This window comes from Kogia breviceps, chromosome 6, assembly GCF_026419965.1.
Source record: "Kogia breviceps isolate mKogBre1 chromosome 6, mKogBre1 haplotype 1, whole genome shotgun sequence".
Classification (NCBI taxonomy): Eukaryota; Metazoa; Chordata; class Mammalia; order Artiodactyla; family Physeteridae; genus Kogia; species Kogia breviceps.
The window spans coordinates 31,219,190-31,245,654 of NC_081315.1; the positions used below are offsets into that span (position 1 = coordinate 31,219,190).

The 26,465-nt window shown below is 50.5% G+C and overlaps 1 protein-coding gene across 6 annotated transcripts in view; it reads right to left on the bottom strand.

Annotated features, from left to right (window-relative positions):
* GATB (glutamyl-tRNA amidotransferase subunit B) overlaps positions 1–26,465 on the bottom strand; it is an 85,487-nt gene that overhangs the window by 1,881 nt on the left and 57,141 nt on the right. The window contains exons 10-16 of one of the 6 annotated variants that reach the window (XR_010841000.1): positions 20,644–20,777; positions 13,258–13,336; positions 6,333–6,467; positions 4,825–4,956; positions 3,633–3,837; positions 2,543–2,661; positions 894–1,016 (exon numbers count right to left, since the gene is read on the bottom strand). Coding sequence is in view for 1 of the 6 variants with exons in the window: in XM_059066716.2 (XP_058922699.1) it covers positions 4,828–4,956; positions 6,333–6,467; positions 13,258–13,336; positions 20,644–20,777 (477 nt within the window). In the remaining 5 variants the exon portion in view is untranslated. Of the gene's footprint in view, positions 1–811; positions 1,017–2,519; positions 2,662–2,690; positions 4,957–6,332; positions 6,468–13,257; positions 13,337–20,643; positions 20,778–26,465 lie in introns of those variants that run through there. The other 5 variants (XR_010841002.1, XR_010841001.1, XR_010841003.1 and 2 more) reach the window with 5 other exon arrangements.

Sequence of the window (26,465 nt, forward strand, 5' to 3'; positions counted from 1 at the left end):
CACTGGGATACTTTAAATTGATTTTTGGAAGTGGCCAAATGTTGAAAAACGTTTGTTTTTAAAATTTTAAAGCGATTCCAGGTCGAGTTTAGCCGAAAATGGTGTTTTATGGAGTGAATTACAGATTCCCAGACATGAAATGGGAATGCTGGAGCAACCAATCAGAGATGTGGTTTTATCAGTAGGTACTTCCTTTCCTTCGCCGGTATTTAGAGGAATTGTGAGATGGTCCCCATTTGACTTAGTAAAATACTTCGATGAGCTGAGGTTGGAATTGATGCCTCTTGTCACATGTAGGGAGGACACATTCACTTCTTCCGCGGGTCCTCAGGGGTACCTTTTCCTCATCAAGGGGCTTTTACTTAGGTCTGATGCAGTTGTTGATTTTCAATCCATTAAGACATCTTGGGTCCAGGGTGTTGTCAGGAGAGCATCCGCTTATGAGCAGAATCTAGAGACAGGATATGTGGCTGTTCAGGTGACCTGTTCATTTTGGGCAGCCCACGGTACTCGGGCTTGAAAGTCGTTTTCGATGGCTCCGAGTCAGCCTGGTTGCCAGCGTCAGTGTGGGTGCGTTTCCAGCCGTGCTCAGAGGTTTGGGGCTGTGGGAAGGCTGCCCGTTCTGAACGTGGGTCAGTGTGCCTGGGCTGCTCTCCTTGGGAAGTGTGGCCCCGGCGGGGGTGGGACACGTCACCGGTGTGACGGTGAATGTCTGCAGCGCATACCCAGCTCTCACGCAGGGATGGGTCAATGTAACTGCTAACTACCAGCCGTGTATTTACTGAAATGGCTGGCACGCTTGGCCATTTTTATGAAACACTTTATTGCGGGACAGCTATTACTGCATGAGCTACTTCGAGTCACCGGCCAGGCAGGGGTTATTTGTGGCTCACCTCGCATCCCAGCCAGCCTTGCGGTATTAGCTCTTCCTGAACAGCAGCCCTCTGTAGATGAGGCCACGACGCTTTAAGTCGTTAAGAAGATATTCTCGGCCCCTTCTCGCTTCAGCCATCAGACTGTAAATCACACAACACTCATTCTCCATCAGATAACAGCTTAAGACAGAACACTGTCAGGCCGGTTTATACTCCATTCTTAAATCACATCACGGAGGAAACATTTTAAGAAAATGGAGTTGACTTTTTTTTTTTCCTTTTTGAACGACCATCATAAACCTAATGCTTTAGAAAGAGCTCTCAAAAGACTAAGAATTGTTTTTGGGATAATTTTGCCTCAGTAAATCCTCTCTATGTTCAGGCGTTTTATTAGGCCATTACTTGTTTTGGAGGACAGATCATCCTGGCAGCTCATTAACGGGACAAACGGGGGCTTCAGTGAAAGATTTTCGTTGAGGCTTTGTAGGGACCAGAGGGACAGGGGCACAGTGTTTTGGCCTCTGCACTTGGACTCCTAAGACAGGGGCCGATTTTAGCTGGGAATGCCCCTCCCTGTCCTGTCATCATTGTGAATTTTGTTCCTGTCACCCACACAAGGAACAAGGCCGCCAGTAGGGTCTGCCCACATGCGTTCCATACATATTTCAGGGATCTTTGGGGAACCTTAGATTTACTGTGTGCTTTCCGAACCTGACAAGGGTTATAGCAGCTCTTAGGCCAGATTATGTCATGGAGCTGAGGCTGCAGAAGTCTGTGCTTCTTAGGGCAGCAGCTGACTTTTAACGGGGACCAGTCTAGAAAAGGTCCACCTATAACGAGGTACCATTTTGCCCTGCAGATATTTTAAGAGATTATTGTTGACAATATTACATGAATGATTTTTGCTAAGACGTATGACTAAGGGAGACAACAAGAGAGGATTTCAATCGGCGCTTTCCACCTCACCCTCGAGGGTCTGCTCTGTTCACAAATAATCCACAAATGCAGTTTGTCTAAAATCTGCTGAAGAGGCATGGCAGCCATTTCCATGCTGCTTTAGGTGGTGGGTAAACAACATGGCCTTTCATATAGATCTAGTGGTTTTTTTCAAATAGTCCTATGTGGAATCCTTGAAATGATGCGGCTAAATTCAACAGACATGAAAAATACAATATGGATTGTGCGTCCTGGCCGTAAGCTATATATCAAACTAACCAACCAATGCAAAGCTCTAGGAGAGTGTTCACTTAAAAACAATTCACAGCCTTCTTCCAGATTAGCCATAATTACCAAAAAGAAGGGAGGGAGGGAGGGAGCTCAGCTAAAAACATCCTTAACTTGGTATAAATAATGACAAGTTTTTTTCCCTGGGTTGTCTACATCTTAAAAGATGGGAACCGAAGTTCACCTTGATGCATAAGCCTGGACAGAGTCAAGAAGCTCCTTCCTAGACCCAGAGTTTGAAAGCCTAGTGGATGGCAGCACCCACCCCTCATACAGAGGGACTCCCACAAAAGGCTGTCCATTAATTTTGTTTTATAAACTTAATGAACTTTTGCTAAAAACGGATCCTGTGCCAGGTAGCATGCCGAGTGCTGAGGCTGCCATCCCTCCCCTCCCCCCAGAACCAGCCGACCAACCAACCTCCTCCTCAAGCCACAGGGCACCTGGGGGAGCCAGTCTTCCAGGACGCTGCCCTCCCAGCCTCCAGGTGTGTGGGCTCCAACGACAGATGGCACTGGCTTCACCTGTGGTGCCAGCTCATACATTTCAATGAGATTTCCCCCTGAATAGCAAACAGAGAACCAGACTAAATTCACACTCATGCAAAAATGTATTTAAAATTGTATTTCACTGAAGCCCAGTGACAAGTAGAGCCATACTCTGTGAATTTCTTAGGGTGTTAGATAAACATATATTTTGAATATCTAGTCAGGTTCCAGGTAAGATATCTGAGCTGTGCTTTGACATGTTTTTTCCTTTCTATGAGCAGTTATAACAACACAATCTCATTTTTAGGATTTCAGAAGTGGGCCTTCAAGACAACAAGCAATTGTCAGAGCTGGATGACAGTTAGCATTGTAAAGATCAAGTGCTTTTTTGTGTGTTGAGGTAACTGGTTTATAACATTATATGTTTCACGTGTATAACGTTATATTTTGACTCCTCCATACACTACAGCGTATTCACCATCAAAGGCTGAGTTTCTGTCTGCCACCATATAGGTGACCCCCTTTACCCATTTCGCCCTCCCCCTACCCCAGCAATGGCATTTTTCTCCTGAAGTGATCAGTGCATAAGACGGTTTACATATGACGTGATATTGTTGGTAAATGGCCTTCATCTGGCTGTCCCCGCCCCTCCCAGAGCTGACTTAAGTAAGCCCTTGATTTAAAGTGGTCTGGAAAGATCGTCCAGTGCTTTCTGTAAGGGTTGATGACCAAAAAGCCAGACCTTTGGTGAAAACGGAGTTTGTAAAACAAAACTGAATCTTATCATTTCTTACAAAATCATGATCCCGCCAGATTCCAGACTCAGGAGCCACGGGGTGGGGGGGTGGGGGTGGGGACTGGCTCTGCCTTTCTCTCTCGAAAAGAGGTTTGATGAAAATATTTTACTGTCAGGCCCAGGAGTTTTCAGTACCGCAACAGGATGCGCGAGGGGCACGCGGCTTCCTGGGTGATGTAACGTACCGTATTCTCTTAACACTTCTAAGTCACTCATGTTTTAAAAAGTAAGTTTTTTAAAAAACCTTACCTCTTCATGCTTGTCTGAAATAAGCCAGATGACTGGTCCCTGCTTTTCTGGCTGCGAAGAGGGGCAGTCCTCTCTTTACTCCTAGTTAGGGAAGTCCTGAGCGATCGTCTGCAACCAGGAACCAAGAGGTGCTAAGTTGGTGACTCTTCTCCGGGTCCCCAGCTGCCACTGGAGCACCGTTCGTGACGGAAATGTCTGTACTCTTCTTAGTACAAGAGAGAATTCAGTGTAAAATCAGGGCCTCCAAAGATTTTCTTTTATGTCACAGTTTATTTGACATGTGCTTTTAAAAAACAGCACTTGCAAAACTGGTCTTTAGTGTTGTGAGTCAGAGGTAACAAAGGCGTGCAGTGAACAAAGGGGTGCCCCAGTGCGACAGAGAAATAGTATTATTGCCACGAGAACAGGGGTGAGGGTGATGCAGCCTCCATGGACTACTGTTAACTGTACTACAGTTACCATTAAAGGTCAAGATTTTGATTTACTAGCTTACCATCTTATTCTTTCCAGGCAAAACAAATCAGTTTAATGTTACAGCTTTTTTTTCGCCTTTTAAAACTTTTCTGTCTGAGGGTGGGGAGGGGGGTTTGTCCACTGCACGATCTTCGACGTGTAGGTTAATTTTTTATGTGATGTTTCAGTATAAATTTTATTCATTAAATTTATTTGAAAACTTCTGTTGTCTTTTTTACCAAAAAAAAAAAATATATATATATATATATATATATATATTCTCAGACCTCTGCCTTATGGGATCCCCCGGCGTTGAACGGGCAACATCACTTTTACTCAGTGGATGGGAGAATACAGCTAATTCCTGGTACTAAGGCTAACGACAGCGCCCCAAACAAAATACTGCATCCAGATCAGGCCTCTCTTCATCGTTGCTAATCCCCGGAACAATGCCTGGCCCTTAGCATGTGCTTAAAAATATTTGTTGAGGGACCGGCGGAATGAAACGTTTTCCTAGGTCAGGGACAGTATCTGAAACAGCATGCGGCGCTGAGCTCGGCGTCACTGCGCACCAGGATGTGCTGTTTCTCACCACTGCTGCGCCTCCCCCGGAAGCAGCAGCGCCAGGCCTGCTCTGTGTGGAGGCGGCACCTCGAGGCGCAGGTCGGGCGGGGTGTCTGGCCGGGACCTGGGACGTTGGCACACAGGCTCCAGCCCGCCGTGGCTGGGGGACCCGAACCTGTCACGACGACAGCTGCCTCTCCAGCACCTCCTTTATCACCGTCGGATCTGCTCGGCCGAGAGTCGCTCTTCGGACCAACCCAATCAGTTTGTTTATGGCCCTGGGGTTTCCCTTCTTTACATCCGTGACCTTTAAAGACAAATTATTTTAGAGGAGAAAATAGAGGCTCTCGCCTAAAAATCTTAAATCAAGTTTACGTTTATAGTAACTTAAATTCAGTTTCTTTTTTCTGTATTAGATACAGAATGAGAAAAGGAAAAAGGGGAGGGAGGCCGTGACCTTCGGAGGAGGTTTCTGGGCTCCTGGCAAAGGAGGTGTCTGCCACCCCGTCTCCTGATTAGAAGGCAGTGAGGAGGACTGGGACGTGTCACAGCTGAGCAGCCGGTGCACAGGACCCGGGTGCCGGATTGTGAAGCCCCCCTGACCCTCCGGGGGCTCAGCGGGCTCTCCTCCCTCCACTCCCTGCCAAGAAGCTCATTTGCTAGAAGACAGAGCCACGAGATGGCAAGGCTTCCGAGCATCTGGGTGGGGGAGTGCCTGGCTGGCAGGCTGGAAGCGCCGGGGCAGGGGGCGCCGAGTGCCTGTCGTTTAGCCACCGCGTCAGGGCCACCCGCCCGACCTCCTGCTTCGGATCGGCAACAGCGTCTGCGAGTAACTGCGCGCGGCGCTGCACTCCGAGTCTGAAACTCAAAAGTGTGTCTTTATCAGTCACTCCGGATGAGGCTGGAAGATGGAGATTGCCGAGACCCTGCGCAAGCTCATTTTCCTTATCGAGAGCTCTTTACAGAGCTGTTAGTGTCCCTGCAAGCTGATGGGTAGGTGGTATCATTCTGAAAGGGATGCTAGCAATTTTTTTCCCCACTGAAAAATATCTCTGGACAGTATGATTAGACTTGAGGAGGGAGGGATGCTCCTCATTTTAGCTCTTCTATTTTGTTCTATGCTCAGAACACAGAATGACTTGATTTCCAGCTATGTTCCTGTCAAGGATTTTCTCCGTAATTTACAAATAATTTTCCCTTCTGCCTTTCTTCCCAGCTCTCAAAGGCATGGAACTGAAGTGTTTCCCTGTCTCTGCCCCTGTGCAGTGCTGCCTGCTGCTCCCTGATAGAGAGGTCCTCTTACAAAGCACAGCTCGGCAACCTTGGGAGAGGGCCGCAGGCCTGGGAGGTCGAAACTTGCTAACACCCCCTTCAACCGAAACTCCATGAGATTAAGCTCGGGGGTGGGGGGGGATTTTCTCCTTCTAGGAAAAGCTGTATTTTTCCAATAGTCACCTAATTTCATCTCTTGATATTAGCTTAAAACTGACAAGAATAATTGGGGGATTATTGATGAGACCGGGCCAACCACTGTTAGGAAGCACCGCTGGGCTGCAAGGGAGAGAAGCAGAGAGGGGCTCCTGGCTGAGTCCTCAGGTGGCCCTGGCCCTGGGCCTCTGCCGGCGACCCCCTGCCCACCTGCCACTGCGCGTGAAGACCCCCATCCCCCGAGGGGCTAAGTACCACTTGAGGGTGTGCCTCCAGCGTGGAGCAGCAGAGCTGCTCCAGCGCCTCTGCATCCTGCATCAGTTCAAGCTTCTTTTCTGCGACCATCTGTGCTGGGGTCTTGCCTTTACTCCTCCACAGTTCCTCAAACACCTGTGGGCGGAGAGGGGCAGGGTCAGCTCTTCTGCCAGCTCCACTTGCTGGGGTGGAAGAGCAGTCAGTGGATTCCCAACTGCATGCAGACACACCCGGGCCTCCCCGCGCTGAGCTGTGCCCTCAGAACAGAGCCCGAGACCCGGCCGGTGGAGACGCTGGCGGAGACGGGTCGTCCCCACTCGCCGACTCCAAGGGCACAGCAGGGGGGGCGGCGAGTGTGAGAAGATGATCACTCACAGGGCCCCTGCTGACGGGAGTGCCACTGAATTAATTAATTGCAGTGACATGTTGGTGAAGGATGGGGCCCACACGGGCTGCAAGGGGGAACCACTGCACTTAGAGGGGGTCATGAAAAGTTGGCCTCTGCTGGGAAACGGGAGTTTTTTCGGGGAGGGGGGCGAGAGAGGGGCGCATAATGAAGATACAGAATGGAAAATAATGAAAAACATAAATCACAATCCTTGGGCCCCAAGGCTTACCACATCCATCCCCACAGGTGGATGTGGCCCCGAACCTGGCTAAGATAATAAGCAGTTGACGGTGTGGGTATTTTTCTACTTAAAAAGATAACCAATTCCCAAACTTAATAAAGTTGGAAAAAAGGAAGACATTTGTAAAGAAGGGGTGTCCCAGAACAGTTTTCCACAGTGCCTGTTTCTCTAGTGTGAGTTGGAAGGGGAGGGGAATCCCGTTAGCCTCCATCTCAGCCAGCAGGCGGCACTGAGCACTTTCCAGCCAGGAGCCCCTCTGCCCGGAGCAGTGTGCCTTCAGCTCGGCTGTCTGTCGGGCGCCCACGGTGACTGTGGCCCAGAGGCGTCTCAGGGTCATCCTTCCGAAAGCGCGCCTACAGGGCACACTCTGGCGACCACCACACAGCCCTGGCCGCGTACGCAGATCTGTCCCCTCTCTTAGAAAAATACTGAACATAAGTGCCTCCAACTCAATTCTTCAAATGTGTATTCAGCCGACAATGAGAAAGGCATTGAGGAGAGGGGCACACAGCGGGTAAGAACCTCCCCTGCTCTCAGCAGACGTACTGACGGCGTGCCCACAGCACAGGAACCAGAGAACAGACAATCTGTGATGCGGATAAGACTCAGCGTCTGAAGAGCTCCTCTGCCCCCTTTCCCTGATTTATTTCTCTTGAATAAGACTTACAATTTTAAAACATTGTTCCTAATTATAAAATTTAATACATGTTCACTGTAGAAAATAAGGAAGGAAATACAGAAAAGACAGAGAAATCTTACCCGATTCCCATCCCCTCAAGGTGACCAATGTTAGTATTCTGGTATTTTCCCTTCCATGGTTTTCTTTGTAACCTGCTTCTGTTTCACTGATTACAGAAGTACTTCCTTGTATTAACAAAAAAATCTAATATTCACCATGATTTACTTAAATGACCCCCTACTGGTAGATTTTGACCAGTGTTTATTTTGTTAACCTGCAGAGTCTCCTAAAAAAGTTTCTAGTTGAAAATGTCCAACATTCAGGAAGAGAGAATGGAGATCTCAAGAGAGATCAGATCCCTGGCTTATAACAGAAATCACCTGCAAGAGTGATTTATGAGAATCTATGCAGCAACTCTTTACAGGAAAGCCCGGCAGGTGTGGACTCTGCTTGCAGCCCAGGCCTGGGAGGAGCTGAACGCCTAGTGGTCACAGGCCCCTGCAGCCACTGTGGCTGAAAGTGCAGAGCTGAGCTGAGCTGGCTGCCCAGGGGTCAGCCTTTGCCTGGCACCCAATACAGCTGGGACCCGACAGGCCCAAACACTGGATGGATCTGCTTGGGCCAAAATAACAAGAATAAAGGCAATTGAGGCAGTCAGGGACCAAGGCCAAACCACACCTTTCAGAAGGAAAAGCAGGACAATGCTGGGACGATGCTTTTACACACAGAGAGGCTGGCTGCTCCCTGAGAGAGTGGGGAGGGTACCAAGGAGTGGCCCAGGGAAGCACACCTCAGCAGCCTCCAGGAGCAAGTGCCTGGTGGCTGCAGACTTCTCCCACTCCCAGAGTTAGAACACACCAGCTTTCTCACTTCCCGAATTAGCTGCCCTGCGCTGACACAGTGGATTCCATAATCCAATCCTCTGCTTGTTCCTACTTAAGGCACAGATTGTGCCCTCCTGGCTGTAGCCCAGCAGGGCATGAGCCACTAAAGGGGGCCCGGCCACCTCCAGGACAGACTCTGCGGCTTCCCCTGGCCTCCTGGCTGCAGCCATCGTGGCTCTGTGCTTGCCAGCCTCGTGCTGCGGCATAACTCCTCAGCTTTCGTCTGTGTTTAATCGCCGCCCTGGGAAGTGCTGCCGAAGTGCAATTGTTTCTGGCCAGGCGTGCAGCTCCCAGGCCTGCTGACGCTCCCCCAAGACAAACCACATCACAAGGGGGTCCTGGTGCGGGGCCGGCCATCTGGGTTAATAAATGGCCACCGGGGTAGGGAGTACTGCAAGCTGGGAACCCCCGATCACACCCCGACCACCGAAGCCAGCTCTGACGCATGGGGCGGAAACTCAGGCTTCAGTTCCTGGTGACCGAGCACACGCCCTCCGAACTACTACCCAACCATTTCTCTAGCTAAAGCAATTTTTAAAGAATCTGGAGGGAAGGACAAAAGGAGAGCACACAGGCTCCTGGCCTGTCCCTGCCTGTTTGGGGCTTCCAGGGTCAGAGGGTGGAGGAAAGACCTGTTTCCAGGGAGAGGGCAGGGAGGGAGCAGTGACAGACAGAGAGGGGGCCCCTCTGGGCAAAGGCAAGTATCATGAAAGGTCATTCTTCTAGAAAGGCACAGACATCAATCTAGGCCCTTAAGAGAAGCAGGGCACAGGAAAATGTGCAAAGAACTGACGCACTAAAAGGGAGAAAAAGACATCAAATCGTAAGTTTTACTGCACGACGTAACATTTTCCACATTAAAAGGTTTTTGGTGATTTCTGTTTAAAGTAGACCCCAAGGTAGACAAGAGGAAATTGCTTAAATGGCACACTCACGTGTTAAAATTCGACTTCCATCTCTGTGGAGCCCCAGTCCAGCCCGGTCCCACAGGAAGCATGAGAGGGACAATCCTCGGGAGACGGTGGACCGTCTGCACCTACTCCAGGCTGGCACAGACGAGACACGTAGGCATCTGGGGTGATTTCCCCTGGGGCCTGGCTGGCCAGCAGTCTGGACAATGCCCGGGGCCTCCGGGTCCCCAGAGGCTCAGGACCCTGGCGTGCTAGCCGCAGGGGTGTTGTGATTCTGCAGGTGGGAGTCTGGTGTGCCCTGTCCTTGGCGAGGGGAGGAGATGGGGGCTACTTCATTAGACAGAACCGGATCCTGCGAGAGGAGCCCGGGTGCTTCTGTCCACAGCTACCAGGAGGTTGCTCATGGTGATGAATAATCTTCGAGTTTCTGTTTCCGAGAGACAGGGCTGCCTCACGGCAGCAACCTCTTAACTGCCCTCGGGCCCGGGGAGCTGAGGGGATGAGGTTTGTAAATCTCAGAAGCACTGTTGGGACACCTGGGGGGAAGGTGCAGTGAAATGTGTCAGGGATGAAAATAATGGACAATCATGGAAGGGAGAGCCAGATGGCAAGAGGTGGGTTAAGAATAAATTAGACAAAGTGGGAGAGTCTTTGGAGTTCAGAACGTTCTCAGGTCAGGATGACTCTTTCTGCGTATCTGTCACCCTTAGGAGTCATTTTCTCAGTCAACTTTCTTTCTCATCTCCTGGTTATTCAATCACTGGTAGGACCTCTTCCAGTTCTGTCAGAGGAAACACCAGGAACCAGTGGAACCAGAGTCTTTCTGCCTCACAGGGTTTCTAAAACCTAAGGCCTACTTGGATTCCTCTGTCAAATTCAGTAAAAATTAATTATAACACATTTATGTGTTACGTTTTACAGTAGACTATAAAAATAAAAAAAGACGCTCAATGTAATTAGTCATCAGGGAAATGCAAATCAATCCACCATGAGCTACTCCGTTACACCTACTAGGATGACTACAATCAAAAAGCAGGACAATTACAAGGGCTGGCGGGGATGTGGAGAAACTGGAACCCTCACACACTGCTGACGGGACTGTAAAATGGTGCAGCCCACTTGGAAAACAGTCCGGCAGGTCCTCAAAATGTTAAACATACAATTACCACATGACCCAGAGATTCCATTCCTATAGGTACAGCCCCAAGAAATTTGAAAACATATGCACCAACAAAACCCTGTACATGTATGTTCACAGCAGCGTTATTCATAAGAGCCAAAACCAGCAAACAACACAAGTGTCCACTTACTGATGAATGGTAGACAAAATGTGGTTCTGTCCACACGATGGGATATTCTTTAGCCATAAAAAGGCACGAAGTGGGCTTCCCTGGTGGCGCAGTGGTTGAGAATCTGCCTGCTAATGCAGGGGACACGGGTTCAAGCCCTGGTCTGGGAAGATCCCACATGCCACAGAGCAACTAGGCCCATGAGCCACAACTACTGAGCCTGCGCTCCGCAACAAGAGAGGCCGCGAGAGTGAGAGGCCCGCGTACCGTGATGAAGAGTGGCCCCCGCTTGCCGCAACTGGAGCAAGCCCTTGCACAGAAACGAAGACCCAACACAGCAAAAATAATTTTTAAAAAAAGGCATGAAGTACTAACACAACATAGATGGACCTTGAAAACATGACACTAGGTGAAAGAAGCCAGACACAAAAGGCCACATATTGTATGAGTCCATTTATCTTAAATGTCCAGACTAGGCCAATAGGCCAATCCATAGAGACAGACAGTAGATTAGCAGTTGCCTAGGGTAAGGGGTTAATGGGGCGAAACTGCTAATTGGATGCAGGGTTATGTTTTTGCGGTGATGAAAATGTTCTGGAATTAGATAGTGGTGATGGTTATAACCTTGTGACTATACTAAAAACCAACGAACTGTATGCTTCTTAAAAAATAAAACTAAAAAACAGTACACTAAAACCTCTTATTTTCAAAAGCCTTATTTTTCTAACCTCCTGTCTGCCCAGCCTACAATCCACCCTGCTAACTGTATGTAGGCACAGAAAGCCGCCTGGGATGATGTTCACTCAATATAAATATATATTTTTTTAATTAAAAAAATTTTTTGGCCACGCCATGCAGCATGTGGAATCTTAGCTCCCCAAGCAGGGAGGGACTGAACCCGCGCCCCCTGCAATGGAAGCGCCGAGTCTTAACCACTGGACCGCCAGGGAAGTCCCGTTCATCCAGTATTAATGGTAGTTACTTCAAGGTGGTAGAATTGAAAAATCTTTATATTTTTCAGCATTACTTAAGTTTGTTACAATGAACCAATACCATTTTTTTTCCACCAGAAGATCAGTTATTTAAAAAAAAAAAAAAACAGAAAACAACATAGAAAAATTAGAAAGCAAATCCCCTAAGGCAATGGTGTATAAGGGAGATGCCCTCATGGGACACACAATCAGACTTTTATTTTGGTTCTGTGATTGCCTTACGGAAGCCAGGATTCACCCCACCTCCTTTAAACATGCTGGAAGCCGACAGAATCCAAAAATGTCTCTATCTGTATCTGAACCCAGCTGTCAGCACCCCCCCCACCCCCCCCACCCCCACCCCCCCCCGGCAGTTCTAGTCTCTTCCCTCTGAACCTAACAAATTATCTGCACTAGGTTTTCTTTGCTGGGGCAGGAGGAGTAGGAAGGGGAGGGTTTTTTTCCTCTTTGGTTTCAAATGCAACCATTCATTTGCTCTTATGTGTATATACAGAGTTTCTTTCTGCCCTCAGGCCATCTAATCATTCCGCTACTGCTGAGCACCGTCATAAACATTTGTATTCCTCTGACATCCAGGCAGCCAAAGCCCTCTCCTAAATGTGGCGCAGTCCCTATACTTGACAGCCTCACTTGGTGGTGGGTAAACAGAGCCTTTATTAGTTCCCATCCCCAGTTTCACAGCACAGAGCTGGGTGTATGCTCCACGGTGCCTCGTAATTAGCCAAAAGCAGCCACTTTTCTAAAGCCTCACTATGTAACCTGCCACTACTGAGGACATGTATAAATATTAAATGCCAAAGGCACCATTAAAATAACATGAAGTTACTGGCTGAAGAACTGACAGCTGTGATATCTGAAGTTGAGATCAGGCGGCCGCCTTGGTGTTCTTTATCTTTCTGGGTGCTTATTGGTAAGAGTTTTCTGAGTTCCAGGGACCTTGCGCCCACCTGAGACTGTCAGGTGGGGCTGGAGATGAGGCGGAAGGCCGCCTGTGATGTAGACGCTGTTTTTCTGGGTTTTCACACACTGGGCCTGTGAGTAAGATTTGATCTACTAAGTGGGAGGCAGTCTGTCTGGCCTCAACCTTCTTGCTGGAAGACTGACTTTCAGGGGCAACCACGTGACAAGACGAACGAGCCCCTGGTACTGGGTGGGAGGCTGCAGAGGACGGGAGAGGGAGGACGAGGGCCAGGGAGCAGCGTCGGCCACACAGGGCATGGGGGAAGCGCGCAGGCCGAGGCCCCCAGGAGCTTCAGGGCCCACCTTTCACATAAACAAATGTTTGGGAAACATTCCAGGCAAAGCCAAACAACTACTCCTTCTAGTTAGCAAAGATGAGAAGCAAATTACCTGCGTCATACATAGTACTGGCTTTATTTCATTTGCTAAATAAAATGTTTCTACCCCTCAGTATAAAAATAGCACTTAGAGGCATTTAATACTTCAATGATGAAATTCACTTAGTGATGGCATTTGAGTTTCACATAAAACATATACGGGGCTGGCAGGGTGGTCGGACCCTTTGGGAGGTGGGGACATACCTGTTTAGCTGCTGATGAAGAGATGGCTTTCCTGTCCAGCAGGTCAAGCAGCTCAGCCAGGGCAGAGGGTGTGACCGGACTAGCAGCCCCAGAAAGGAGAGAAGAAACATGCACATTTCACTCTGTCGGCATAAGCATTTATGGTTATTTAAAATCAAAGCACGGGGGCTTCCCCGGTGGTGCAGTGGTTGAGAGTTTGCCTGCCGATGCAGGGGACACGGGTTCGTGCCCCGGTCCGGGAAGATCCCACATGCTGCGGAGCAACTGGGCCCGCTCGCCACAACTACTGAGCCTGTGCGTCCGGAGCCTGTGCTCTGCAACAAGAGAGGCCGCGACAGTGAGAGGCCCGTGCACGGCGATGAAGAGTAGCCCCCGCTCGCCACAACTAGAGGAAGCCCTCGCACAGAAACGAAGACCCAACACAGCCAGAAATAAATAAATTAATAAATAAATAAATTAATTAAATTAAAAAAAAAATAAAATCAAATCAAAGCACGTGATTTTGTAGGTTTGAATAATTAAATCCACACCTAGGAATAAAAGTAACAGGCCAGTTAGGCTCTATGTTATTTAGTTATTTTGTACTTTAGGATAGAACACAGTTTTGTGACCAGTGTTGTTTTTCTTTATTTTACTACCCAACAATAACCGCAGTTTGGCAGAAGTTGTAGTGACAGACAACTGCTCAGTTTAATTAGTCAAAAAAAGGAGGGGGCTGCAAAATTCAAGAACCATGACGAGAAGAGAAAAAAACCAAAACCCAGTAATTAAATATTTTCGACTGAAAGATCAGCCTAAAAATTACTTCAAAGAAAACAGCTAACAAGGCCAGTTTTCGAGTGTTTTTGTGCAAATATAAATTCTTTTTAATCGTAAGAGCCTGTCTTTTAGGGACGCAGTGACTACCAGCCACGTCGTCAGCCACCCTCATGGGCATACACATGCTGCTCTCTCCCGCAGGCTCTCTCAACAGCTTCTCACAGAAGGGCCTGGAATTCATAATGCCTACACTTCTAGGAAGGGACTTATTTGCCAAGATCCCATGATATAAAAGGACGAGATGCAACCAAACGCGTAGTGTCATTAATTGACATTCTGGGGTGAGGGGGGCGGTGAGTGCCTACGATTAGTGGAAAGACTGAATTACAGACTATTTCTTTTAAAATACACGGTTTTGCTACTTTTAAACACATGCAGCAACTAGGCTAATGAAACGCTGTCTGAGGTCATGAGGGGACCAGTTTTAAATAGACTGAAACAACTTATAAATAGCACGTTAGTGTGTCTGTGTAAACGGAAGCTTCTGGAACGTTTAACCTACTTGAAAACACCTTCTGTTTAAGTCTCAGTTCCCATCACTCACTATTAATTTCTTTGTTAAGCTCTTAGATAGTAAAAAGGAAACTACCGCTTAGCCCCTATGCCAATTTCCTGGAATTCCAGGCCACCGGAGTGCAAGGGCACCAGGTCTGACTCAGGTGCAGTGAAACCTCACAGGGCTGTTCGCGGGAGACAGCTGACACACAGAGGGGGCCCAATGTCCTGCAAGTGCCTGCCTATCCCGAAGTATGGATAAAAGATCATTCCAAGAGGATAGTAGGTTCGCAGTGTCTGGACCGCCCTGATTAAATCTCAGCAGGACGAGGGGCAGAGAGCTGGGAAATCGAGACACCCTTTCTCTAACTTCCCACCTTACTGACAAGTAAAAAGAATCCAGGCTGTTTTAAAAATTCGGGTTTCTTGGATGTTCTACAATCCTAGTAAACATAAAGGCCAATCAGAGTATAGACTGTGTTAGAACCTGTAATAAGCACTGAGGCTGAACTAGATTTCTCAAGCCTGCAAACGAAAGGGTCCCCACTCCCACATAAGCTGATGATAAAGGGATGTGAGGACAGAGGACAGAAATAGAATACAGCATGACTAAAAATACTTTGCCTTTCATCCAATGACCCTCATTTGCTATGAAATATCTCCACTGACTTGGGGTTTCTCAGTCGCCCTTCTGTACCCACAGTGCTCGACACACAGTAGGTCAGCAGTATCTGTGTCACAGACTCCTTCCCCCCAACAGGGATGGCTGGGACACTGTGTCTACGAATTCCAGCTGTGCCAGGGCTCACCTCCAGTAAGATGATGACGAAGATCAGGACCTGTCACCCTGGCCTTGAAAGGCCCCCATCATCAGGTTAAATAAATAAATCGGCCGACTTGGAACAGAACGGCAGCATAAGCACAAGCTACTGATTGGCTGCTGTCAGATCACACTGGTTTCTGGGCCGTGGTGTGTCTCCACTAAAGAAGAGCCCGACGTGGAAGGCTAGTCTCCCATCCCCAGCCCGGCGCATCTGCAGACCAGGGGAAATGGCATTTCCCAAGCCTTCCAACTTCACCCAGTCCCCTAGAGCTCTTATGGGATCACGACTCCATCTCCAGCCTGGATTCTGGAAGCAGACACCCTGACACCTCCAGAGCCACCCCTGTTCCCGTGAAATGTGCCGCCCGTCGCAACCCCCAAGCTCATTTTAGGCCCAAGCTCATGGGACACAGAGGCTCGTGGAGAAAGACAGGGAGACATGGACACCCCGGCGGCTGCTCAGCAACACTTCTGCTCATCTCGCCAATGTCCCAGGGCCCCTGCCTGGCACTGCCACCCAAGCTGCTGTTCTAGAGCCTCTCCTTCCCACGCCCCTTCTCATCACGGACCCTCACCTCCCGCATCATAAGGTCACCCGCCGATGGAAGGCTCAGAGTTTTCTAGGGTGCCCGCCTCCTCCTCTTCCATCAAACAGCCCCCTGGACCCATGCTCTCGCCTGCATCACCTGCCACTGCTACGCATCCTACTCGGATGCCAGGTTCCTCCCTCCTGCGGCTTTAACCCCCCACCTTCACAAGCGCTCGGATCTGCCCTGTCTTGACAGTGCCTCCAAGTGATCTTGCAGTCACTTGCTTCTGCCTGACGTTATTATTATTATTATTATTATTTTTACCAATGAAGAGCACCAGTGGCTACTGACTGCCCTTGCTGTTTGGATCCCAACCCTATCCCTCTGCAGACGCTGTCCTTTTAACATCACCTCCCCTCACTAGTTACCAAACATAATAGCTTCCCACCCTGCTGCACCCCCCCTGAGAAAACCCCTTCTCCCTGGGCCTCCCATTCTCTTCCCCCTCCTTGACTGCCCTCCTCCACCTCTTCCCGCTGGCCACGAGGGGCCCGGGCTCCTGTCTCCCCACACATGTTCTCAACCAGGGGTCGGCAAACTTCTGGAAAGCGCCAGAGAGTAAATATTTAAGGCTCTGTGGGACACACCTGGTCTCGGTCATGCAGTCTTCTTTGTTTCGGTTTCTAAATATACGAGGTAATAATCATCCTTAGCTCACAGGCTGTATACAAACAGGCCTGCGGCTGTGACCTCTAACAGGCTCCCAGCTCCTACATCCCATTCTTGGACGCTGGCCCGCATATCACACTGCCGGACTAATCCTCCTGTCAGCCTCGGCCCCTTCTCAGCTCCAAGGCCTTCCCTGGTTTCCTAGCTCCTCAGGAGCTGCTGCCCGCAGCTGACCCGGAAGTTCAGGCCCTCGGCTGGAGTGAACAACTGGACAGCTGCACCTGCCTGACAGCACCAGGAAATACTTGGTCAGGGAATCAGTAACTTCCACTTTCCTAACTAAAGCAAACCTGGTATGAACAGTTATGAGTTATTAACCAAAAAAGCAATATACTCAAAATAATGAAAAAGCCAAGTTCAACAAGCACTTTTCTGGCCAGACCCTTTAAACACCAGTCTTCTGAGAGGTCTTTAAAGATGAGCGCTCACTTGCAAAACCACTTCCTGCCAACGTGATCTCTGGAGTGCCCCTTGCCTGGCGTCACACCATGAGACTGCTGCCGGCTTTGCAGCCGCCACCCTTCTAGACGCTGGAAACGTTAGCCCGGCTGCCGAGGCTGCTCGCTGGTCAATGTTTGCTCCACGGTGAGGCTGGCAATATGCAGCCCAGGCCACGGTTGTCTGAACTGAGTAGACTGTGAGAGCTGCTGCACAGAGCTGGCTTCCTGTTCAGTTCCCGTTCTACATAAACTCTAGCACAGAACTGTTGCTTAGCTTCCTCCTCACTTGACTTTGGAACAACCAAGCACACTTTTATTTAGAGTTTGGTGCCCTTGGAGTTCTTTTTTTCTTTTTAAAATAAATTTATTCATTTTAGGCTGTGCTGGGTTTTCGTTGCTGCGCACGGGCTTTCTCTAGTTGCGGCGAGCGGGGGCCGCTCTTTGTTGTGGTGCGTGGGTTTCTCATCGCGGTGGCTTCTCTTGCTGAGGAGCACGGGCTGTAGGAATGTGGGTTTCAGTAGCTGTGGCTCATGGGCTCTAGAGCGCAGGCTCTGTAGTTGTGACGCACGGGCTTAGTTGCTCCGCGGCATGTGGGATCTTCCCGGACCCGGGCTCGAACCCGTGTCCCCTGCATTGGCAGGCGGATTCTTAACCACTGCGCCACCAAGTGAAGCCCCCCTTGGAGTTCTTAAGACTCTAGTGTTTACGAATTGTTTGGATAAATACCAGAGGCTCCAAGTTCCCCTGACAGGCTAATTTATCAATCTCAGCTCCTGTAGAAGCTCCTAAAATGGTTGTTTAGCAAACCCCTAATGTCACAGATCAACGTATAGAGAAACTGGTCTGGAAGTCAGGGGGCTGGCTTCCGGTCTGAGCAGTTGTGCACCTTACCTCTCGGGGCCTGGATTTCCTCCTCTGCTAAATGAAAGAGCTGAACTAGAGGTAGCTCAGGTCTCCGCTGAGATTGAAATTCAGTGACTCTAGCAGTCAGTCAGCAACACGGAAAACGCTTTTTAAAGCTAAGAGTTAGATCTCCTCCCAAAGCTCCCGGAGCCTTTCAGGTGAACGTGGTCTCGTCCCTCTCTGCTTGCACCACACTGTGAGTAGTTCTAAACAAGAAGCACCCCGTTCTGCCTTGAGGTAAAAGCATTAGTGCACAAGTCCAGTCCTCCCCAGGACACTGAGGTTCTTAAGGGCTGGGCCGGGGTCCTGCTTGGCTCTCCACGAGCTCCACACAGAGGGTGCTCTACAGCCAGTGCCGGATTCACGGCTCAGCTCCCACGACTTTCCACACCCTCCATGTTCCGGCTCGACCCCAGTCATGTGGTCAACTGTACTTTTCTGCCATTTTCCACCCTCTGCTCCTCACAGCTATGCTCCCCCCGCCCCCCAAAGCCGCTGCTCCTTCGCCATCCCCACGCCCTGGTTCCCCACGATGTCGCCCGGCCCCTCCTTCACCAAGACCTCTCCATCCTTTCAGGCTCTGGTATAGCTATACCTCCTCCATCAACTCTGCCTGAACGGGCCCGGGCTTTTCAGTGTGAAGACTGAAGTTTCTGAGTAGAGAGGTCAAACCGGAGAGGACAAGAAGGAAAGACAAACAGGCAACAGACGCCATGGGAGTTTGGGGATCGGGGGGCGAGGGGCATCGTTTTGGTACCTCACATACCAGCACAGAATAGAGAAGGAAACAGACCCTAAGGGCCCACGGGCGCCGTGTGTTTTCCTCTCAAAAACCCTTGGAGGCAGGCACAATCACTGTCATTTACAGTGAGGGCACTGAGGGTGACTCATCCAAGGTCACGGCTGGTAAGAAGCCACGTGAGGAGGTGAAAGAGAGCCACGTGGCCACACCGGTACCTGGGCATACACAAGGCGAGCAAGAGGCCGACCGTGAAGCCAGCATCGCACAGGGGTAACTTCTCTGGACAGATGACTCTTTGGACTCATGTATCAGTCAGCACACGCCCGTCTCCCCGGCTCTGCCTCCCCACGGCAGTGGGCGCTGCTGCTGCAGCAACGACGCTCCCCAGGAACAGCTCGGCCTCCTACGGGGGCCCCGCCACCTGCCTGTGTGTCCCTGGTGAACACCCACATTTAAACCTGCCGCTCGTTCTCTCCTTCCTGACACTCTCCGTTCCTCTGGCTCCTGTGACACCCATGCTCCCTGGGCAGTCCAGGGAGCCTCAGGCCCGGTCACACGGTATCCTCCCCGACAGCTCTCACCTGCTCCAGTGGCTTCCAGTACCGTCTACACATCGCGGGTCCACGATCCGCTTATACTGGACCGCGCCCTGCCTTCCCCGAGATGCCACACAGCAGTGCGCACAGTGCTCTCCACGCCTGGAGCGCATGCCGGACTTGGCCTGCTGGGCCCCGCTCACCCTTCACTCAGCAGGGAGCTCAGCTCCTCTCTCCCCCATCTCAGGGCACCCAACTCCCTGCTCTGTAAGGACCACGGGGACCGCGTCTGTCTCGTGGACCGGCCTTCCCCACGCTCAGCACAGAGCTTGGCATAGGGCAGAGTCTCAGTTATCACGTGCTGAGTTTTGAACAAGTGAGAACTCTCGGATTTACACTCCCAGACGCCTCCCAGCAGACGCAGGCCCATATATCTGACTGCCTATCAGTCACCCCACGAGGGGGACGTCTGTCCCACAGGCAACTCAAACCCTGCGTGTCCAAGAGGAACATGGCATCCTCCCCACCCGTCCCTCTTCCTTTACCTCCCACCAGGTTGAAAGGCTCTACTCCATCGCACCCCACTGCCCACGGGAGGGAGGTGGACGTCGTGTGGACTTGAGATCACTGTCCTCATCTTGGTCCGCCGCACTCGGGCCCAGGCACGGGGAGTTCTGCATGGGCGCTCCTGTAAGAGGCACCCACTGGGCTTCCCACCTCAGCTCCATCATCCATCCCATCCCCCCAGAGGGAAACTGACAGCTGCTGACAAAGGCACGTGAAGCCTCCGGGGTGGCCCTGCCCATCCCTGCAGCTCCCCTGCTGCCTCCCGAGCCCACCACGCCTCGTCTCTGAGGATCGCACAATCACATCTACGGTCCAGAACGCTTGGAACCCTCCCTCCACTTGGCAACTCCTCAGGGCTTGGTCTCAGAGGGAACCTCCCTCTCCCTCCTGAGGGAAAGCCTGGTTGACGCCCCAGCCTCGGTGCAGGTCCCCTTGCTGTGCATTCGTGTTGGCCCGAACACACGTGCGGTGTAACGGCATCGCACTGAGCCGACTGTCTGCTTTCTTACAGTCGGGATGCCCTGCAGGCAGGAAACTCCGCATCTTACCCATCTGCAGGCCCCCAGCCCAGCCCAGTACAAAGGACAGCGTGGATGGTCAGAGATCGGAACAAATGAGCTTTCAGATGTGAAGGGGTTGGTGGACAGCTCTAGGCTCTGACATTCACAGGGGACACGTCTGTGTCTCGTCAGGAGATCCTGAGGGGGAAGAAGGAGGGCAGAACACCAGCCCTGCCCTGTGTCAACTGCTTCTGGACACAGAGTTCACCACAAAGGAAAACGCGCCCCCAGACCCCACTCACCTCTCACTGACGGCAAGGTTCTGTTGCTTTAAAAAGCCCAGAAAAGTGTTGAGGACCCAACTAGTCACTTTTTTTGGCTCTGCCCTAGTTTCTTTTATCACGTTTTGGAAGAACTCCAGTAGGCCAACTTCATTCTGTAAAGAAAAAGAAAATGATATAAAGCCTCCAAAAAATGAAAGATCAGCATTCTGAAACTGTCACGCTCTGTGTCCCTGAGACATCATCTACTGGTACTTCCCCAGAATACAGAGATGTCACCAGAAAATTCTGATCACTTTCAGTAAACAGCAAGTATTCTACTACTTCTACTACTGTCACCATGCATTTATACAGCATTCTGTCAAAGGAATGAACATACTGCAGACAGCCTGGACTTTGTGGACCAGAGGACGATGAAACCCGACATCCCCTAAACTCATTCGCCCTCTCAGTGTCAGCCATGGGTACCCTACCCTACAACCTTTACCCCTGAGCAGCATGTCTAGCCTGAGTTTACCGTCCTGTCTCTTTCCAGGCCTGTCTTCTCCTGTAAGTCCTAGCGATGGCTAGAAAAAGGTAAGAAAAGCATCAGACCAAGAAGGAACAAACAGAATATTCTACTTCTGAAAAATCAAAAGTGGATCGTAACTGTACTCATCTTCACATCATCCCCAGAGGGGACAGAAGTGGTTTTTACATGTTTTCAAAATGAGTAAGAACACAGGCACGTGACCCACTTAGACCACGTGATGGGTGGAGGGTGGTGCCAGGCCTCTGAGCCGAGCGAGGCCCAGCTGGTCCTGGCTCTCATTACGCTCTGTGAACACCATCACCCGGGCTGGCTCCTCAAGGACCCGTGCCTGAAGAAGCCCCTACTGTTCCTCCCCCTCTGGACCACCAACTCTGTGAGTCAGGGGCCACGCTGCCCGTTCTCTCTGTGACTAGAGCTACGGCAGTGCTGGTTCACGGCAGCTGCCTGGTTAGCATCGATGGGTGAATCAACGTCTCCCATCGCCTTGTGTTTTCTTTAAAAAAAAATCACATGTGAACGCACACCCTTTATCATACCATGTTCACCTTTAAATATTGGAATTGCCACAATTATGCCTAAGAGTAACCCCCAAGGCACTCATTGAGTTATACACTACATTGCCTGCTCAGATGGATTTGGCAAAACCAAGAAATCTGGCTAAGCCCACCCCTTGTTTTTCAATGAGGAAAGTAAAAACATGTTCCACCCACATCTTGGAGGCTGAAGTTTCCAAATGCATTTTAAATAGTAGGTTTCCCTTACCTGCTGAAATTCAAATCAAACCACACTTTCCTTAAAATATTCCTTTTTAACTTTATACTGCAGGTAAGGCTCTCACCCTCGCCCCTTTCAGAGCACCTTCATTAAGCAAAAGAACATTCTGGAAAAATACGATACTGGGAAGAAGCGAGACACACTAACAAAAGTGCTCTCAATGTTTCGTTATTGTAGGTGCTGTAATATACACACAGGCACTCAGCTGCTAAAATGGAAATTCCGTAAAAAGACAAAAAAACAAACTACGTGCCCTTTATAACCGTTGCATTCTCTGGTGACAAGCCTACTGAATCACCCCATAATCATCTCCTGAATCTCTTTTCAAGCTGATGGTATTATTCTGCCCAGGCTAAACCAGGGCAAAGGCCACCTCAGCAGCCAAAGCTTGACTACAGATAAAGGCAAATCCAGGCAGCATGAAGAGAAGGTTCTGTTTAACTTATGGAAAAGTATTCAAACTTCCACAACGGCCCACAAACCACTGGAGAGGGAGAAAACCCCGGCCCAAATCAGCTAAGCGGGATTCCCTTTGTTCTAACCCAGAGAGGCTGGCCTGCTGGTGAAGAGCTGTCAGGAGGAGGACTCTGCTTTGCCAAGGAAAGGTTTTCTAAATCCACCGAGAAATATTGAACTCACAGGCCTGGCTGAGTTGCTGGGACGTGATGAATATCTATTCCTCTACCCTTGGGTGTTTTTTTTGTTGGATGGGTAACATGGCAAGTCAGATTTCTATTTGTCTTTTCGTGTCAGTGCTGTGAGGCAGCCTCTCCGAGCTGGAGCTGTGCTTCACTGGGGGATATGTGGGTTCAGTACACAGTCTGCAGTGGATGGGAAAGTCTGCGATCGTGACAGGGCGAGTTGTGGGCAGCGGGGCTGCAGGAGGCCGAGCTGCCCCCGCTCGGAGAATGACAGATGGACGCAAAGTCACACACGGGCTGCCCACTCAGGCTCTTTACATCAGAAGCCCGCTTACCAAGAAAGAAACGCACAGCATTCTAGGTAAGGCCTTCTTCGTTTTTCTGTGAGATTGGCAAATGCTAATAAGCTTGGCCCAGATCTCAGAAGACCCTGTGAACATGGCCACGCAGCCAACTGGTTTTCTCGGGAAAACAACGGGCCAGTTAATTCCCTTACATGAAAACCATATCATGAGCAACGCAGGGGAATTCCTTGGCAGTCCAGTGGTTAGGACTCTGCACTTTCACTGCCAAGGGCACGAGTTCAACCCCTAGTCGAGGAACTAAGATCCCTCAAGCCACGCGGTGCAGCCAAAAAGAAAAAAGAGCAACGCAGAAAGGCCACTGCGTTAGGGAACCCTTAATGTCCTTCTTAGAAGAAACAAGCCAGCACTAATCTACCCCACATCAGACAGAGCTGAACCTTCAGCTACACAGGGCATCAAGCCTCCCAGCAGACTATGTCTCAAACTGTTCCTTCAAGAGATAGCCCAAGTGGCAGGGACAATTGGTCCTGGCTTTTGTGTAACACCAGACACTCTTTACAGCTCTGCGACTAACTGGGAAGCATCCTTTTCACATCTTAATCAAATTTCCCAAAGCATCCCATGACACCCAGAGCCAATGCCAGGCCAGCCTCTCGGATGCAGACACGAACCCTCCACTGCCAGTGGGTCTGTCCGCTGGTCACTGTTGGGGTGAGGCAAGGCAGAGGGGTCACCACTCCCCTTCCCTGCTGCTTTGGGAGGGAACCTGACCCACGCTTGCATCGGGCCTTAAAGCCAGGTGCCCGGAAGCCGACTTTTCCAGCCTACCTTCAGAGATGACCAAATGCCAGAAGGCCATCTTGCTGCAAGAGGATGAAGGCTGATTTCTCAACTGCCATTCCTGTCCTAAGTCACACACCCTGGGAATCTGATGATAGGGCAGGATGGGGCTGGGCTATATTTAGAAGGAGAATGAAACCCGAGAGAGACAGGTGCCCGGTGGCAGGCTCGAAGAAAAAGGCCACAGAGCACACATTATGGGACAGCTGGTTATGTGGCAGGGAGTGACCCGTCAGCTATGGGGACCCTGGCTTTATTGCCTGAATACCTGCCACACGGGGATCAGCGGCCAGCCCTGCGGGGGGAAGGGGTGGGGACGGCACGTGGCTACTGCTGCTGCTAATGATGTTAACAGTAGTTCCAACAGCAACAATAATGGGTGCTTTCTCTACATAAACTCATCCAGTGGCAACACCGACTCTGCGGGCGAGGTACTAGTGGAATTCTCTTACAGATGGGGACGCTCTGAGCACTGACTTGCTTGAGGTCCCACGGCGAGAACACAGTAGAGCTGGGACTCTGCAGCCTGTGCTCTCACCCTCTGGGTTCCGCTGCCGCTGACGAAGGACAGTCACATCCCCGCCTTCCTGGGGACTGAAACTGAGCACCCGTCAGGGCCTGGCACAACACGAGGCGACTTGCCCATCCAAAGAACGCACTTCTCCACCACTTGCATTATTTTGAGAGCTGCCAGGTTCAAAGGTTCTTAACATATTAAAAATGTAGCAAAGGCCCTCAGCAGTTAGCTTAGAAATTAGGAGGAGAAAATGGCGAGCTCAGGAGCTGCCGTTGCCAAGGTACACCTAGACCACGTGGTGCTCTCCGCTGCGGCTGACACACACCAGTTCCCAGGTCGGGGCAGGGGGGGAGGAACGGTGGCACCCCTCATACAGGGCTTCTGGGGGGCCAGGAGGGCGGCCAGAGCGCCCCCGGGGCCTCTCTCTTGCGTCCCTCCACCCCCCTCCCCAGAGAAGTCAGGGAGCGCGCCTGCATGGCTGCTGCCTGATCCTCCAGCATCCCTGACACTACACAACAAACCCTGTCGTCACTCACGTAGTTTCGGCGTCAAGCACATGGTATTTCGTCGCACTCTGGCTCCTCTGACGCACTCTGGCTCCTTCGATGCGGGTGACTCACGCACGAGGTTATACCTAACTGCGCAGGTCGTGCTGTTGGGGGGTGGGGCGGGGAGTGGCTGACAGCTCAGGGGACCCCGTAACTGCAACTGAGTGACAACAGCTCCGCCCGGGCCGCGCTCGCAGGAGACACGAGGAGTCGCCCTACGGAGGGAGGTACCCACAGGGGCCGCGCCACGGCAAGAGGGCCCGGCATCTGCACGTGGATTATAGCTCTGCGCTTCCCCATCACTCCTGTGAGTCTAATCCTTCTTACAAGGTGAGGGAAAAAAAAGAACTCGGACCCAACAACTTTGTGAAACATGGCCCTAAAGATAACATCACTGCTAGTGTTGGGGTGGAAATGGAAATTAGGTGATAGGAGGCCCCTACGACGGACAGGGACAGCCATGGCGGGGACTGGGACGTGCAGTGGGGCGGGAGGCGGGGTCTACGCTGTGAACGGAGCCTCCTCTGCTTTTCACGGAAACAAGGCGGGGCTGTGGAAATCCTTCAGTGAGATAGAAGGGAAAAAAAAAAAGACTCATCCAGAGGATTCATCAGTGGGGAAAAACAAAAGGTAGTTCATTGGTGGGGTGAGGCTGGCACAGGAAACATCACTCTCCACCAAGTGTGTGGAGGAAGCTGGAATCCTGAACCATCACTGCCACTTTCAAGCAGCTCTGAAACTGACTCAAAACACCAAGGGTACGCTCTTTAGTCTGACTCAGGGAATACATGATTAGATGGGTCTACAGTCCTATTCTGGTCCCCACAATTTCCACCTCTGGGTCATGTCCCCAGAGAGCTTGGGAGCCCCTAAAATCTGAGCGAAACTCCGGTCCCATCAATTTCACTTGTGCTCTGTTCCCAGCAAAGCCGGGAAGCACACACCTCTGAGGTGGACTCGGGGAGCGTTCTCACTGACCCCTGGCTTAGACGCATGGCAATGAGTCTACATTCTCCGTGATGCATTCACTCCAGGAGAGACATTGAGAGAAACTCATTTGAGAGGAGGGCTTTCCCTTGGACAATCAAAATCCAAGTAATTCAGGTAATAAAAGTTGACAGCAGACAGGCATAATCAAAGACTTCGAGAATCGGACACAAAGAGGATGTTGTCAAGAAATCAATTCTGATGGTAATCACACTTCAGTGAGCCTAAAACCACTGCTGTCAAAACGGTCCCAACATGGACGAAACCTGTGTTACTCAGCTGCAGCTTTCTGTTAACTGTCCCCCAAAGGAAACCTGTCTACTGTATAGACAGGAAATGAGGCTTCGGGATGGGCTGGGGACAGAGGCCCTCAGAGTCCCCATGGCTGGCGCTCAGGACTGCACCCCTCAGTGGGCAGGTGCCTGGGCCCAGAGGGGACTCACCTCTGAAAGCCCCTTGCCACTTGCACCTGAAGTGAATGAACTGTGGGTTTTGCGGGAGTCAAGTTAGAAGACGCACCTTTTGATCCGACTTGACCAGAACAAAACATTGGTTATTTTTTCGGTGCACAGACTAACTGTGAAAGCATCCTTAAGCTGACGAGCACTGGGGACGATTTTATAAAATGAACAGTAAAATTGATTTTGAAAAGTGCATGAAGCTGAAATATGGTGAGTGATGGTGTTGACCAAATGGATT